Raw genomic sequence first — 14,269 nt, forward strand, 5'->3', positions numbered from 1 at the left:
AATGAAATGTGGATCTCGTTTCTTAGCTGGCACTGACAATCGCAGATGTCTCGCTTGCTAAATGTTAAACACCATCTACGAAAGCACTGGGGAGCAAAACCCGCTGCATCTTTAGGGCTATATAACTACTTGGATTTCAGGTTGCATCACTGAAATTTTGTCCAGATCTTCTTCTCTCTTTCCCCTCTGAAAGTTGCTTTCTTCCCGTTAAAGTCTTCCACATGCAGGATCCTTTTCTTTATACCCAAGCAGCTATTATCTAAGAGGCCTGCATCATCTTTAAGAGATCAGCATTTTGCTAACGCTTGGCGGAGGGGTGAAATCCAAAGTAGATCACCCTAGCCACCAAGAAATTCAGTTCAAGTTCCTGCTTCCTCTCTCCCTTAACCAAGGCAGGACACGAAGCGGTTTTGATCTCCCATCAGGAGCCAGTTAAAGGGGGGGGTGGGGGATGGAGTCACAGGTGACTTGTTCCAATTAGTAGCTGTCTAATTAAATTAGTGTCACATAAACCAGCCAATGGGCCAGCCAGGATGAAGGGGGCTGCCACGAACTAGACCTCCCCAAGTCCCTCCCCGGCGGCCTGAGGAGCCCAGCGTGTCTATATAAATAGTCTCCACTTAATTCAGCAGCAGAGGTAGCTGTTTTCAGTGAGGAAGGCGGAAGCAGGAGTGGGGGGGGGGGTTTGTGGGGGGCTGCAGCCCGGGGAGGACAGGCGGGGGTGGGAAAGAAGTTGCAGGGGAACTTTCCGGCAGGGGCCCGTGCGGCTCGGCACTTCACCTCCCTGGGAGGAGCCCGGCTCCCCGCTCGCACGCAGCCTAGGCTCCCCCCGGCTGGCGCTGGAGAGGATGCAGTTAGGGGAGCAGCTCTTGGCCAGCGCCGCTAGCCTGGCTGGGCCCCCCTTCTACCCGCCGGAGAGCAGCAGCGCCCGCGGCCACCGCAGCCAGCCCAGCTCGGGATCCCCGCAGCGCCTGGACTTGGACAAGGGGCCGAAGAAGTGCGGCGGCGCCGGGCCGGGCATGCTGAGCGAGGCGGAGGCCGGCGAGCCCTTCCCCGTCGCGGGCTCCAAGCAAGGCGCCCCGGACGGCCGCAAGGCGGCCCCTTGCGGGGAGGCCGAGCTGCCCCCGGCCGCCGCCGCCCGCTACCCACTGGACAGCCTGAGCCCGGAGCGCTACTACCTGCAGTCCCCCGGGCCGCAGGGGGCTGAGCTGGGCGCGCCCTGCTCGCTCTTCCCCTACCCGGCGGCGCAGCACGGCTCAGTCTACCAATCGCCCGGCGGGGCGCGCTACCCCTACGGCTCCATGCTGTCCCCGGGGGGCTTCTCGGCCGCCGTGTGCTCCCCGGGCGGCCGGGCGCAGTTCGGGGGCGGCGGCGGCTACCAGTACGGCCAAGGGGCGGCGGGGCCCCTGTACAGCCCCTACCCGGCGGCGGGCTCCTGCGGCGGGCTGGGCGCCTTAGCCGTGCCCGGCTCGGGGCCAGGGCTCCGGGCGCAGGTCTTCCTCTGCAACCGCCCGCTCTGGCTCAAGTTCCACCGGCACCAGACGGAGATGATCATCACCAAGCAGGGCAGGTACGGAGGGGCGCGGGCGGGGGGTGCGGGGAGCCCCAAGCGCCACACGGGGTGGAAGGCGCCTGCTATAACCCCCCCCCCCCCCGGTTCCTTCTGTGCCGGTGCCAACCCTGGGCATCAAGGGGGCTCCGGGTTCGCCGCCCGCTAAATTGGCCTATGCCGCGGGCTCGCCTGGGTGGCTTCTGCCTGTTCCCGCTTCGTTTGACAAATCTCATTTCTCGAGGGCGATCTGGAGCCCCGAGCTGCCTCTCGCTGCTCTGGAGCCGGGGGGGAGTAAGGGGATTAATTTGTTGCCACGTTAAAAATCAAACCAAACCAACGCTCCTTTGTCGCTAGTGAAACTCGACGGGAGCCGGAGAATGGCCATTTAAACGGTGCCTCCCCCGGCCTGGGCTGGCCGGCCACGGGGAGGATTCGCGCTAATTCGGGGGTGCGCGGGGCTTGGACGAGGATGAGTAACCCCTAGTGTGTCGGGCAGCGAAGCCCAAGAAGCGCCGCGGGTTTGGTGCGGGGCCGCTTTTCTTTTCTAAGCTGCAGACCTCGAGGACCGGCCTCCCGCTCCCTCCCTGAGCCCGTCCCCGTGAGTTTAGCGCAGGTGGTTAGCGGGGTCGGGGCGGGACAGTAGGACTCGCGGCTCCCGGGGAAGCGAATCGGGCTTGGCGTTTGGGGGAGCGAGCGATTCGGTACGTGTAAATGGGGGGGGGGGAGAAGGGGTGTAGGACAATCTCTTAGCGGGAAAACTCCCTGTCCGAGGGGCGATGGCGGGGATTGGGTTGGGAGGTGGATGGTTCCCTTCTGGTCGGAAGGAGCCAGAAATGTGGCTCTTGCGGAGGTTTTCTTCGTGCTGGGTCTTGTGATTAGATCGCCTGATTTCGGTGGGAGACTGAGGGAAAGGGAGCGGGGTGAGGGTTGAAATGTAGCGACCCTGATAGCGAATCCCAAGTGGAAATGGCCGGGCCGTGGCGGGGCTGCTTCCCTCAAAGCCGAGGCCGATTTGAGTCCCAAGCGCCTCTGAGAGACCCCTGGCAGGACGCGATCGGAGCCGGCTGGGGAATCCAGTCTCTGCCTCAGTTTCCCCCCGCAGACTGCTTGGGCTCCACGCGTCCCTGCACTGCCCCTTTTCCCGGTGACTCTCAGACCACCCCCGAGCCAAGCCCCGCGCACAGTGCCCGGCGCTCCAGCGGCAGAGCCGGAGCCGGCCCCTGAGCTCTGGCTCAGAGCCCTTCCTTGGCGCGCCGCTAACTTGCTCGGTCTCCGCGTTTTCCCCTCCTAGGCGGATGTTTCCCTTCCTGAGCTTCAACATCACCGGCCTCAACCCCACGGCGCATTACAACGTGTTCGTGGAGGTGGTGCTGGCCGATCCCAACCACTGGCGCTTCCAGGGGGGCAAGTGGGTGACGTGCGGGAAAGCGGACAACAACATGCAAGGTACCTTGTGGCCGGGCCCCTGCAGCCAGGCTCTGGGAAACCAGCCCCCGATCCGCCCTGGCCTTTCCCGTTCCCAAGCCAGCCCGGCCACGGGGCGTGCTCCACCCTCCCAGCCAGCTCTTCTCTATGACCGGTGAGCAATGGCCAGGCCCGGAGGTGCGTCCCATGGGACATCTGCAGGGCAAACAGCAAAATGCTCAACCCCCCCTTTCAAGGGTGGTGAGGGTGTTAATGTGCGCGAGAAACCCCTGGGCTGGAAGATGGCGTTGTGATGGCCTCCCTGCCCCTCTGCAGGCGCGGCCATGTGCTGTCCCCAAGCCGAGCTGGGCACTAAATGAAATTTCACAGAATTTAATATACAAAGGTGTAAGCTTGTCCTTCCGGAATCCAGCAGCACCCAGGGACTAGCTTACAGTGCATCTGCCTCCCCTCGCTTTGTCCCATGGCTGGTGCTAGAGATGATCCCTGTCACTCCAGTATCTGTTTCCTGAATTGTGTGTGCAGGATTGTTCTTGTAATCCTTACATTTGCCTCTTTCTTCTCTCTCACCTAGGCAACAAAGTGTATGTTCACCCTGAGTCCCCGAACACTGGGGCTCACTGGATGAGGCAGGAGATCTCTTTTGGAAAACTAAAACTGACCAATAACAAAGGTGCTAACAATAATAATACTCAGGTAAATAACTGATAAATAGCATGGTAGTGCCTCTAAATCAAGAAAGTAGCATCAGACAGTGATTAATTCGGTTTTCAGGGCTTCATGAGCTTACCTTGCAGATCTATACTAGCCTCAGAAAATCGTAAAATCATTTAAATATGTTTAAGTTCAATGGTCTTCACTTAACAGACATGGGATGGAAAAACTTCCCCTTTCTTCTGTTTAGTCAGTGCATAATGTGGTCTATATGTACTCTGTAGTTCTCTCAGAGCAGTGAATTTTGTGCCACTGTACTCCTAAAGCTATTATCCACAGTCTAGTTAAATTGAGGCTCACACCTTGCAAACTCCTTGTGAGAGTCTGAAGGCTAAATGATCAGCTTCCAAACCTCTGATTTTTTTTCTTTCTCCCCTATGGTTAGCACTAGTTTTAGGTGCCTTTTATCTGAACAATATCATAGACGATACTTTATGCATTGTTTGTTTCTTCTAGATGATAGTACTTCAGTCTCTACACAAATACCAACCTCGACTTCATATTGTGGAAGTGACGGAAGATGGGGTTGAAGATCTGAATGACTCTTCAAAGACGCAGACGTTTATTTTCCCGGAAACCCAGTTCATAGCAGTTACTGCATATCAAAACACTGATGTAAGTCATAAGAGGGTTTAAACTTGGAAAAAATATATGGTGGAAGGTGCTTGATGCAATTTAGAAATGTAACTCAATTCCATCTTTTTTTTCCCCCTGCCCCCCCAGATCACTCAGCTTAAAATTGACCATAATCCTTTTGCAAAAGGCTTCAGGGACAACTATGATTCGTAAGTATAATTTTATTCCTACCTCAATCTAATCTGCCTCCATTGGGCGGCATAGTTCTGGCCTGTTTTAAAAAATGGAAATCTTTCTACAAACAACTTAGAACCATCTTTATTTCAGGGATAAGCTATATCCATGCCTTCAATAGCTGGTGCAACTCTTTCCTAGCTTTAATTAGATTTTTAAATGCCTTTTGTGTGCGTACCAAGTGGTTGTCTGTCTTTGGGTGGGTGACCTTAAATTTTTGTCTAAAGGAGTTGACAAAACCCTACACAGAGTAGATAGGACGTCTTAGTTTTAAAGTCTCACCCAAAAGATCCAGGGTGGTTGTGTGTGTGTGTGTGTGTGGTACTCATTTCACCTATCTTGGCACAAGGGAGAGGTTCATTGTTTACTTCTTGTCTAGAGAAAAAAATATATATATTTTTAATCTATAGATACCTCTTGAAAAGGTGCTGGTCACATTTTTGGTATGTATGTTAAGAATTACAATTTGTGAAAGAGAAGTTGTGTTTTTTTTTTTTTTTTTTTTTTTTTTTTCAAAGCATATGTGTAAGCTATATTTAGAACGAGCTGTACTTAGAATTTTAGGCTTGGAAGTGTCTCCTGAGTTGAGGACCTGGACTTTGATTGTAGAATGTATCAAGTGTCCTAAATCCCAGATTTTTATCCTTGGTACGCAGTTCAGTCCCTGTCTGTTTTTAATAGTACATGGAATTGTAAAGACCAACACTTAGCATTTCTCTTTTATATTGTAGCATGTACACAGCTTCAGAAAATGACAGATTAACTCCATCTCCCACGGATTCTCCTAGATCCCACCAGATTGTCCCAGGAGCCCGGTACAGCGTGCAACCATTCTTCCAGGAACAGTTTGTCAACAACTTGCCACCAGCCAGATTTTACAATGGTGAGAGAACTGTACCTCAGACAAATGGCCTTCTCTCTCCTCAGCAGAATGAAGAGGTGGCCAATCCTCCCCAGAGATGGTTTGTTACTCCTGTGCAGCAGCCTGGTACCAACAAACTGGACATGAACGCCTATGAAACAGAATATTCTCCTAGCACCTTGCTCCCCTATGGCATTAAATCCCTTCCCTTGCAGACATCCCATGCTTTGGGATATTATCCTGATCCAACATTCCCTTCCATGGCAGGGTGGGGAAGCAGAGGTTCTTATCAGAGAAAAATGGCGACTGGGTTACCTTGGACCTCCCGAACAAGTCCCCCAGGTTTCTCCGAAGACCATCTTCCCAAGGAGAAGGTGAAAGAAGAAATCGGCTCATCCTGGATAGAGACCCCACCTTCCATAAAATCTCTAGATTCAAACGATTCTGGCGTCTACACTAGTGCTTGTAAGAGAAGACGACTCTCTCCTAGCACTTCCAGCAATGAAAATTCTCCAATAATGAAATGTGAAGACATGAATGCTGAGGACTATAGCAAAGACACTTCAAAAGGCATGGGCTACTATGCTTTCTATACTACTACTTAGAGCATTATTTCATCCTGATTGGCTAAATTTTCAGGGTGGCTTTTTGGTTTTGTTTTGTTTTGCATAAAAGTTGCCAAAAAGGCTCTTGCCTTCCGCCTTGAATTGTTTTGTGCAATTCTATAGAAGGTGCCAAAGCTTTTTGACTGCTGGAGGTAACTGGGTGGGGAAGGAACTGTACTATAATTTGATCTTAACTTTTGGAAGGAACAGTAAGGGGGTTGTTAGCAAGATCCTGGCTTTTACAATTGGCTTATTTATTGGAGACACTAAAGTGTACAGTTTGGCTGGCTCAGTGGCCTTAGGGTAAGTGCTATGCACTACCAAACAGGAGGTATGGGTTTGAATCCTAAACTCCTTTTTGCGTCTAGGTCTCTGAGAAAGAAGTGTCTAGAATTGCTACACTGTGCTTCAGATAGAGTAGGCCTCATCAACACTATCAGCTGCCCAATCAGAAGCCTCTAACTCTTCTGCTTGGACAGAAGATAACACAAGAAAGGAGGAATACTTTTTTTTAAAAAGGGGGGGTGTTCAAGTCAAAACTTTCCACTGCCCAGACCCTGGGTTTGATGACCAAATCTGGCTTTCCTTCTCTTGGGTGGGATAAAACGACTTAATTCTGGAGGGGGGGGGGGGTTATGAGTGAACTTTACTGAGGTGGCCAAACAAATGACCAAGTGTACAGCTGTATTTAAATAGGTACACTGTAGAGTACTGTGGAATACCTTGTATAAATAGTCTACATATAAAAGTCTGGTTGGGATCATATGAAGTTGGTGCTTTGGGAGTTCTAAAAGCATTTTTGATTATTCCAGCGAATTTAGCATATTGGAGCATTAAAAAATGCATTGCTGAAAGTATATCAAAAGGTATCTATATTGACTTGTAGGTAAAGTGATTTTTCAGCTGCCCTGTCTTAACTTGAAAGTGATGTAATTTATCCACTCTTCTTTCAACTAGTTTCAGATGTTTCAAAATAATGCAAACCCTAAAGCGCTGGCACACAAACTTCTCAAAACGTTTTTCTCTTGGATTTTTTCTATGTACATAGTAGTTATTTTTAATAAATGTGATGTGTGCTGGGGCAAGAATGGGTCTTTCTTTTTGTTTTTCCGCCCCGTACCCCCTCTCCAAAGTTATTGTGGATGGAGGACGCCTCTTGAAAAATGCAGCGTATAGTTAGTTGGTCCTTCTAGCAGCTAGGGCGGACCCTCGCATGGGATGCTTTTGGGGGGAGTTCTCAGTCTCCTAAGGGTATGGGTCAGTCATACCGACTTACCAAAGGTCTTAATACCTGGGCGGGGGTAATTTCGTGTTGTCTGCTCGCTGAAGAACTGAGGGGAGGGTAGCCTGGAGGAGACATGTTCTGTCTCTTCCAAACCCAGACAGTGACAGTCGGAGAGGTCGAAATAGGTGAACAAATAGCTGGATACCGCAAAGCACAGGGTTAATACATATCTCAAGATTTTTTTGGGGGGTGTGTGTGTGGTTGTTCTTGCAACTAAGCAGGTGCTGATTCTGTAGAGGCCGGATCCCCCTCCCACTCATGGGGCAGGGGAATTTTAGTGTTTCACTGACACAATGCTGAGACGTCGACTGGCAGCTCAAATCTTCTCCTGCGGCCATTAGCACTTGTCCTCGACAACCTCGCCCTGGTTGCAGCCTGTGAAACCTAACTGCAATCAAGGAGCCCTTCCTGTGAGTTTGGGAGGGGGGGGGGAGGGAAAGAGAGAGAGGAGTCTGCTGTCACCTTTGAAATGAACAGCTGCCGGTAGGAGCCGGCCCCGTCTCCCTGTAAATGAAGTGGGGTAGATGTCTGTCTGTTACATTTCCTCCTAACCCCTGAGTCTGTGCTGCTGCGGCTAAAAGTGCCCCCTGCCCCTCCAGAGCCATCCCCCGTCTCTGTGAGCGAGGTGCAAACCAGCACGCTCAGCTGCAGGCCGGGGCTGAGCAGCGCCCGCCCCCCCTTTGCGGTTGTACGTTCTCCTTGCAAAGTTACACGCACTCAGCCGCCCGGGGTCCCTGCGGGGTGGGGCTGGCCCACTAGCCCGAGCCCCGTGCGTGCTGCCTTCAAAGCCCTCTCTTCGGAACAAATGTCATGCCCTACCCACAGCGCGGGGCGGCTGAGGGGGCGGAGAGACAGTAGCTCAGGCCAGGTCCCAACTGCGGAGAGACTTGTGAATTTCACTTATCACCTCCTGTGAGCTTCTCAACGAAGAGGCGCTTTAGCAGCGAGGTTGGGTGAGATGAGGCAGGAGTTCCCCTGCTCAGATCGGCCCTATACGCCAAAGTGGTGACTGCAGGGGGGTATTCTCTAGCTGGGGGCGGCAGTAGTTTGTGGTATGATATCGAGCACCAGCCAAGTTCCCAGAGACCACTTTTCAACTGTCTCTTTTGAGGGAACAGCTAGAAGCCTCCTTCCATGATGTTAGTAGAAAATCCTCTCTTGCCATCATTCGTGGGTGGGAAGCCCTCGGAACAAGGCAATCTAGCCCACACTCCAAAGGCAGCACGTTTTGCATGAGAGAAACTTTGAAAAGGGACGATCCCTTTCCTTAGGAAATGCAGTTAGTAATAGGATTAACCTGTTAGCAATGCCCCCGTGCAAACAAAATAAAACAAACCTTCAGAAACGGGAACCTCCCCGACTGAATTAACGCAATCAAAGGATCATTTGCATCAAGCCTTTTACATGGACCTTGCAAATGTTAGCATGTAAAAAGCTTTAACGCTTCTCGTAAAGCTTCTGAAACGGGGCCAATAGCTGTCATCAAACCCCGAGCCTGAGTTTCTTTCAGGCTAGAAAATAGGATCACAAAGTATTGAAGAGAGATTCGTTAGTTGGGAGTTTTCAGTGTGAGTCCAGGCGTCACAATTAATCGTTCCACGCCAAACCCAGTCGCGGTGCTGAGTTTTTTCTCCGTCCATCGTTCTCCCGAACGGTCTCAAGGGAGTTTGAACTTCAACCAGCATGAATCTAGAGTGATCCGATCCGGGGGGTAGGGAGGGAAGTTAGAGATTCGTGACGCTGTAGCAGATCTGGAAGAAATGATCCATACAGAGTGGGGGGACGGGTGATCTGATTTTTTTGTTTTCAATTATTCGGCGCGTTATGAACACCATAAAACTGCTTGTATTTCTGCCTCTATTTATTGACTGGCTCTGCAATGGAATTTTAACGAAATCGCTTCCCTAATCTGCCTTCTCACAGTTGCAAAATGCCAAAGCAACTGACTTTGGGAGTCCGATTCTATTGCAGTGTGTTTAAAATCTGTATATTTTTGCACTGCACAGTAAAAAAAAAAAAAAAAAAAAAAAAAAAAACTTGTGAAAAGTCCTCACACTGTTTAATAGAAACATAAGTGCCTGGCTGGCCCCAATTAACACCTTGTGATTATAAGGCATTCCTAAAATGGGGTGTCAGACACCAAATTGTGAATAAATGTATCTAATTAATCTTCATAGGCTGACACTGATAAACAAGTCTATATTTAAATAAAGATCAAGGGGCTAGATGCTGCTTATTTGTTTACATTAGCAGTAGATAAAGTTAACTACCCCAGCGTTTGCTTCGTAATGTGATTTACAGAGACAAACACAATAAATGGGTAAAGGAATTCAGTCCTCCACAGTTTCACTGCCGATTATTTAACATGTGTTCCCTATTTAAAAAAAAAAAATCTAACGATTTTTTTCCTTTCATGTAACTATCAAAACCGCCACAGGGAGACCGTGGCATAGGGCTGCTGCGATCTATGCCGAATTAGTCCTAACCAGAAAGCCAGCTATGCTGAATCCGCAATCCAAGGTTTGATTTACAAAGAGCTCTTTTTTTCCTCCTCGCGGTCTTTCTGGGGTTTGGGAAGCCATGGCTTTAATACACCCTCAGCCCGTCCCTAATACGTTTCAATCGCTTTTGCGGGCAAGAACCTACTAAGGTGTGGGGAGAGGGGCTTAAAAAACCCTTCTTAACTGAATAGAGAATTAATGAAAGGGTCGCGCGTAGTGAGATCACCGAATGGGAATTCGGGTTAAACAGACTTTAGTGCCTCAGTGTTTGAATTCGTTTGCTGGCATTTCCTTTCGCTTCCTATAGGCTGCTGAGTTAAGAAAGAGATGAGCTGGTCTGTTGCCAATTATTGGGACATTTCCCTTTCCCACCAAAGCGATGGCGAGCGATTGTCTCTTTAACGCGGCCATTCGTCAAAGAAAAGCTCCCCCCGGAGAGCGAGAGAGTAACCAGTTTGTGTGGCCTTTTGAAACCACCTTCTTATTCTGCTGTAGGGCCACATCAATATTTAACTGTGTTCCCCCTCCTCTCCCGCCACCTGTCAGGGGAGGAGAGGGTCGCTGGCTGCCGTCAGCCCTAGGGGCATCACTTTTAAAAGACATCACAGCGTCCCAGGCGGCTGGCTAGCCAGCGCTGCGAGGGGATGAGTGCAGAGATCCCAGCTGCGGCGACCAGCCCGCAGGGTGTGGGCTCGGTCCCATGCAGCCCAGAGACGCCGAGGAGGGGCGTGCTTATTTGTTACCCGATTCCTGCTAATTGCTCGCCCTTCCCTTTTCTGCTCGCAGCCGGCGAGGTTCTGCGAGCGCAGCTCGGGATGACTTTTGGCAACAAAACGAAACGATTTATTTTTGGGCGCTGAATTTACGCTCTGTCGCTAGTATTCTTTGTCAGCTACTGTCCTGAATGAAGCCTTCCTCTGCTTGACACGCTTTCCGCCTCCTCAGTCTGAATAGGACAAAGATAAATCTACCGCACGTGTGAACAGGATGCATTCTTTTCAGCTTAAAAGCAGCACATTTCAGGAATATGATTCTTACTATATATTTCTTTGCAAATGAGATAATACGTGCTTCATGCTAAACTCCTCTGAAAACATCGAGATTTTAAAACGCTGTCGAAAGGCGCTATAACAAAGACGTTAATGCTCCAGGGTAGCGAGTTTTAAATAGTGAATCAGGTGGTCTGATTTCCAATCTGCAGGTGTATCAAAGGGTTTTACTTTCACTCTTAATTTCTCCATTTCGTTTATTCCTCAAGCGAAGCAAATACCAATTATGCCAAACTCCGCTTGAGCTAGGGTTTTGTTTTTGTCACTCGATTGTGTTGTGATTTTTCTGCCCCCCTAAGGGCTGCACACGTGTGTTATGTGTCACGCGAGCCTTGCTCCTGATTTAATGAACTTCCTGGGCAAAGGTTGCTTGTTGCAACGAGGTATCCTTGTTTATTTCGATGCTACACCGGCGTAAATAAAGGCAGGACTGAGTCCCGTCCCCCACAATACCCCTTAAAAATGGAGCAAACCCAGCCCAGGCAACTGACAGAATGAGGAAGCCGATATTTTACTTGTTATAGATCTGCTTCGGTAATAATGCACAAGCACGGAGGCATCATGATTTTTTTTTTTTTTTTTTTTTTACCCTTTTGCCGCTTGACCCATTTCCTTCCCTTACAGAAGCAAGTCAAAGAGTTACAAATTTTCTGCTACACGTCCTTCTCTGTCTAGCTTTAAATTGCCTTGATAATTAGCAAGGACGTGCCCCGTAGAATTAGCCCAACACTTCGTGGGCTGCTTCTGTAGCATCTCTCCCTCCGAGTTCAAGGGAGCCTTCCGAGGCACTGGTGGTTTTCCTTAACTTTTGTCTGCATTGCCTGGGTCTGCCAGGCACCCCCCCGCATTACAGCCGCTCAGCTGGGAAGCGATGGGTTCCCTTGTGTCTTTAGGGAAGTTGGGAATAGCCCGGAGATCTCTGCCCACCTTTCCCCTGCTGCTGGGGCTGGGGGGATTGGCCCGGGGGAGGAAGGGGGCTGGGGGGATTGGCCTGGGGGAATCAAAGGGGGTCTCTCCCTAATATTCCTGCCCGCGCTGCAATCTAGTTTAGCTGAACTGCTTCCTTCCCAAACTGAGCCCCCTCGCTCAGGAGACAGAAGGCAACTCTCCAGCCTCCCCACGAAGCAGCAGCCTGGGGGGCCGGCCCTGCCCTAGGGAGGAGGTGCCGGCGGCTGACCGCTCCCTGAGCCGCCGGTCCGGCCACTCCCCCCGGGGCCCCGGTGGGGACTCTGCTCCATCTAGCGGCGGGCTGCAGCCTGCCTGGTGCAAGCCAGACCTGCGCGCTGCTCCCAGCCGCCTGACCCCTCCCTCGCGGGCTGGGGCTAACATTAGCCCCCCGGCCTGTAACTGCTGCACATAGGCGACCTCACTGTCCCGCCCTGCAGGCGCGGTGCCGGAGTGGTTCATCTCCCCGGGGAATTCAGCCCTGCCAAGTCCTCCTCGCCTTGCTGCGCAGCCTGGCTCGTGCTTTGAGAGACAAGGTGAATGAGGCAATAGCTTTCATGGGCCCGGGCTCCGCTCAAGGCGAGAGAGCCAAGCATTGAGTTTACACACTCCTCCTCTTTTCCAGCTTGGGTTTCTTTTGATGTGTTTTATTCACCTCCCACCCCCGTTTTGAACCGTTTTCAACATTCCCTACGTGCAGCCCCCTTCAGCCTGCTTTCCCCCAACAAAATAGCCACAGTATTTGATGGCTAATATAAATATTCATCTCCTCTTTCCTGGAAGGATTTTTAGTGCCTGCTGGATATCACAAAAATATAATCCAGAAGAGAATGACATTAGACTGAAAGTGTGGAGTGCAAAATATGATTTGAATAAAGTGATAGGGTGGTATCTAATATTTCCTTTGGGGAGTACTAGACTCTGAGCTGTCACAACAGATTGTGTAAATAAACTAGACTGAGGGCTGTGATCCTAATCATATTGATGAAACATTCATCTGAAAGATGGAGTGCAACCAGAAGAGACTCACCAGGAATACAATTAAATCCTAATCTGGGGAGGGGAAATCCTCTAAAGACACCACCTGGCTCCCCCCCCCCCCCCAAAAAAAAAAGAGATAGAAGAAAACTAGAAGGAGCAGTATTTGCCTCCCTCTCATCCTGGGTGATTTTTCCACCTGAAACTAATGGATGATCCCACTGGGTGCTGTGGAGGAAGGGGAATAAAATCTATGGACCTGATCCTGCAAATATTACACCCATGCCTAACTTTACTCATGAGAATAACCCTATTGATTTAAATGGGACTCCTCACATCAGTAAAAGTATGTGCCCACGTGTTCAAGGATTGGGCCCTATAGGACCCTGAACTGGCAGTCAATTTAACCCTAACCTTGTGAACAAGAGTCACCATTAAATGCCCTGTAGGGTCTGTTGGCAATAGGAAAATGATTTGTTGCTTGTAACAGTTATCAGCAATGGGTTTCCTTTATTCTTTGTAGGCTCTTATACAGTATTTGTCACCATAATATCTAACTGCCTTCTAGTAGTGCATTACCCAGTGTTAACTGCCATCCCTTAGTTCCCCTCTGTCTTTTCCCGGCCCACTTCAAATGGTGTTGAAAATGGCTTAGCTGCTACTATAGATGGGGCAACCCATTTTCAACGTAGTTACAGGAAGTGTGATCCATATCTGATAGAACATGACCTTGCTTATGCCTTCGCTAATGGTGCTGAAAACAGTTTTGACCTATTGACCTAGTTAATCGTGTCTTTCTCATCACCAGTTGAGGTGGGAGGGGGCATGGATCAGCGTTCACTTCGCACTCCCTGTCAATACCTGGCCCAAGCCGGGGAAGCTAATGATCCAACCAGTGGACCAAATTCCGTGATAAATCCTGGTCATGTGTCACCTGAAGCACATTGCACATATGCTAAGAAGAAGACCAGTTGAAGAGGGCCAGGTGGGACCCATTTTTGATTATTGTTAAGAGGCCTTTTTCTCATGCAAATAAAGCCTTATGCCACAAAATATATACACCATATTAGTGTCTGACCTATGGCAAAGATTTACAGCATAGTTCCTCTCTGAAAAGCGATCCTGTTTCAAATGACTTCATGCAAATGTCACTATGGTTGCTCAGTGACCACATCATGTGTGCTCAGTTTACAAGTATGGCCTTTATTTTCAGGAGTAACTTGCGTCTGGGTGCTTTAGGTTTTGGATTCCCAACCTGAGACACTTTGAGGTGGCTTGATTGTCAGAGGCTGGATGCTCAGCATTTTCTTCAATCAGCCATCTTTAAGGTGTCTCGGCTGGGCACCCAAAAACTAAAGTTCCCCAAATCAAGTCACTTTTGAAAATACACGGCCGCTCTTTCTAATTGCCAAACCAAACCTAGCCTGGGGTTTGACAGCCAAGTTGGGTTGATTCCAGCTAGTGTATCCTCACCAGTAATAAAGATCCTGAAGGATAAATTCTGCCCTCATTTCACCTCCTTACACTTTCAGTGGGATTGCAC

The 14,269-nt window shown here is 49.9% G+C and overlaps 1 protein-coding gene across 1 annotated transcript; it reads left to right on the forward strand.

Annotated features, from left to right (window-relative positions):
- Positions 1–848: 848 nt before the first annotated feature.
- EOMES (eomesodermin) lies at positions 849–5,968 on the forward strand. The gene is made up of 6 exons (XM_065399365.1): positions 849–1,570; positions 2,844–2,998; positions 3,552–3,673; positions 4,148–4,306; positions 4,415–4,476; positions 5,233–5,968. The coding sequence occupies exons 1-6, from the start codon at positions 849–851 to the stop codon at positions 5,966–5,968; spliced, it is 1,956 nt and encodes a 651-aa protein (XP_065255437.1).
- Positions 5,969–14,269: the final 8,301 nt, after the last annotated feature.

The sequence above is a fragment of the Emys orbicularis genome, chromosome 2 (genome assembly GCF_028017835.1).
Source record: "Emys orbicularis isolate rEmyOrb1 chromosome 2, rEmyOrb1.hap1, whole genome shotgun sequence".
Classification (NCBI taxonomy): domain Eukaryota; kingdom Metazoa; phylum Chordata; order Testudines; family Emydidae; genus Emys; species Emys orbicularis.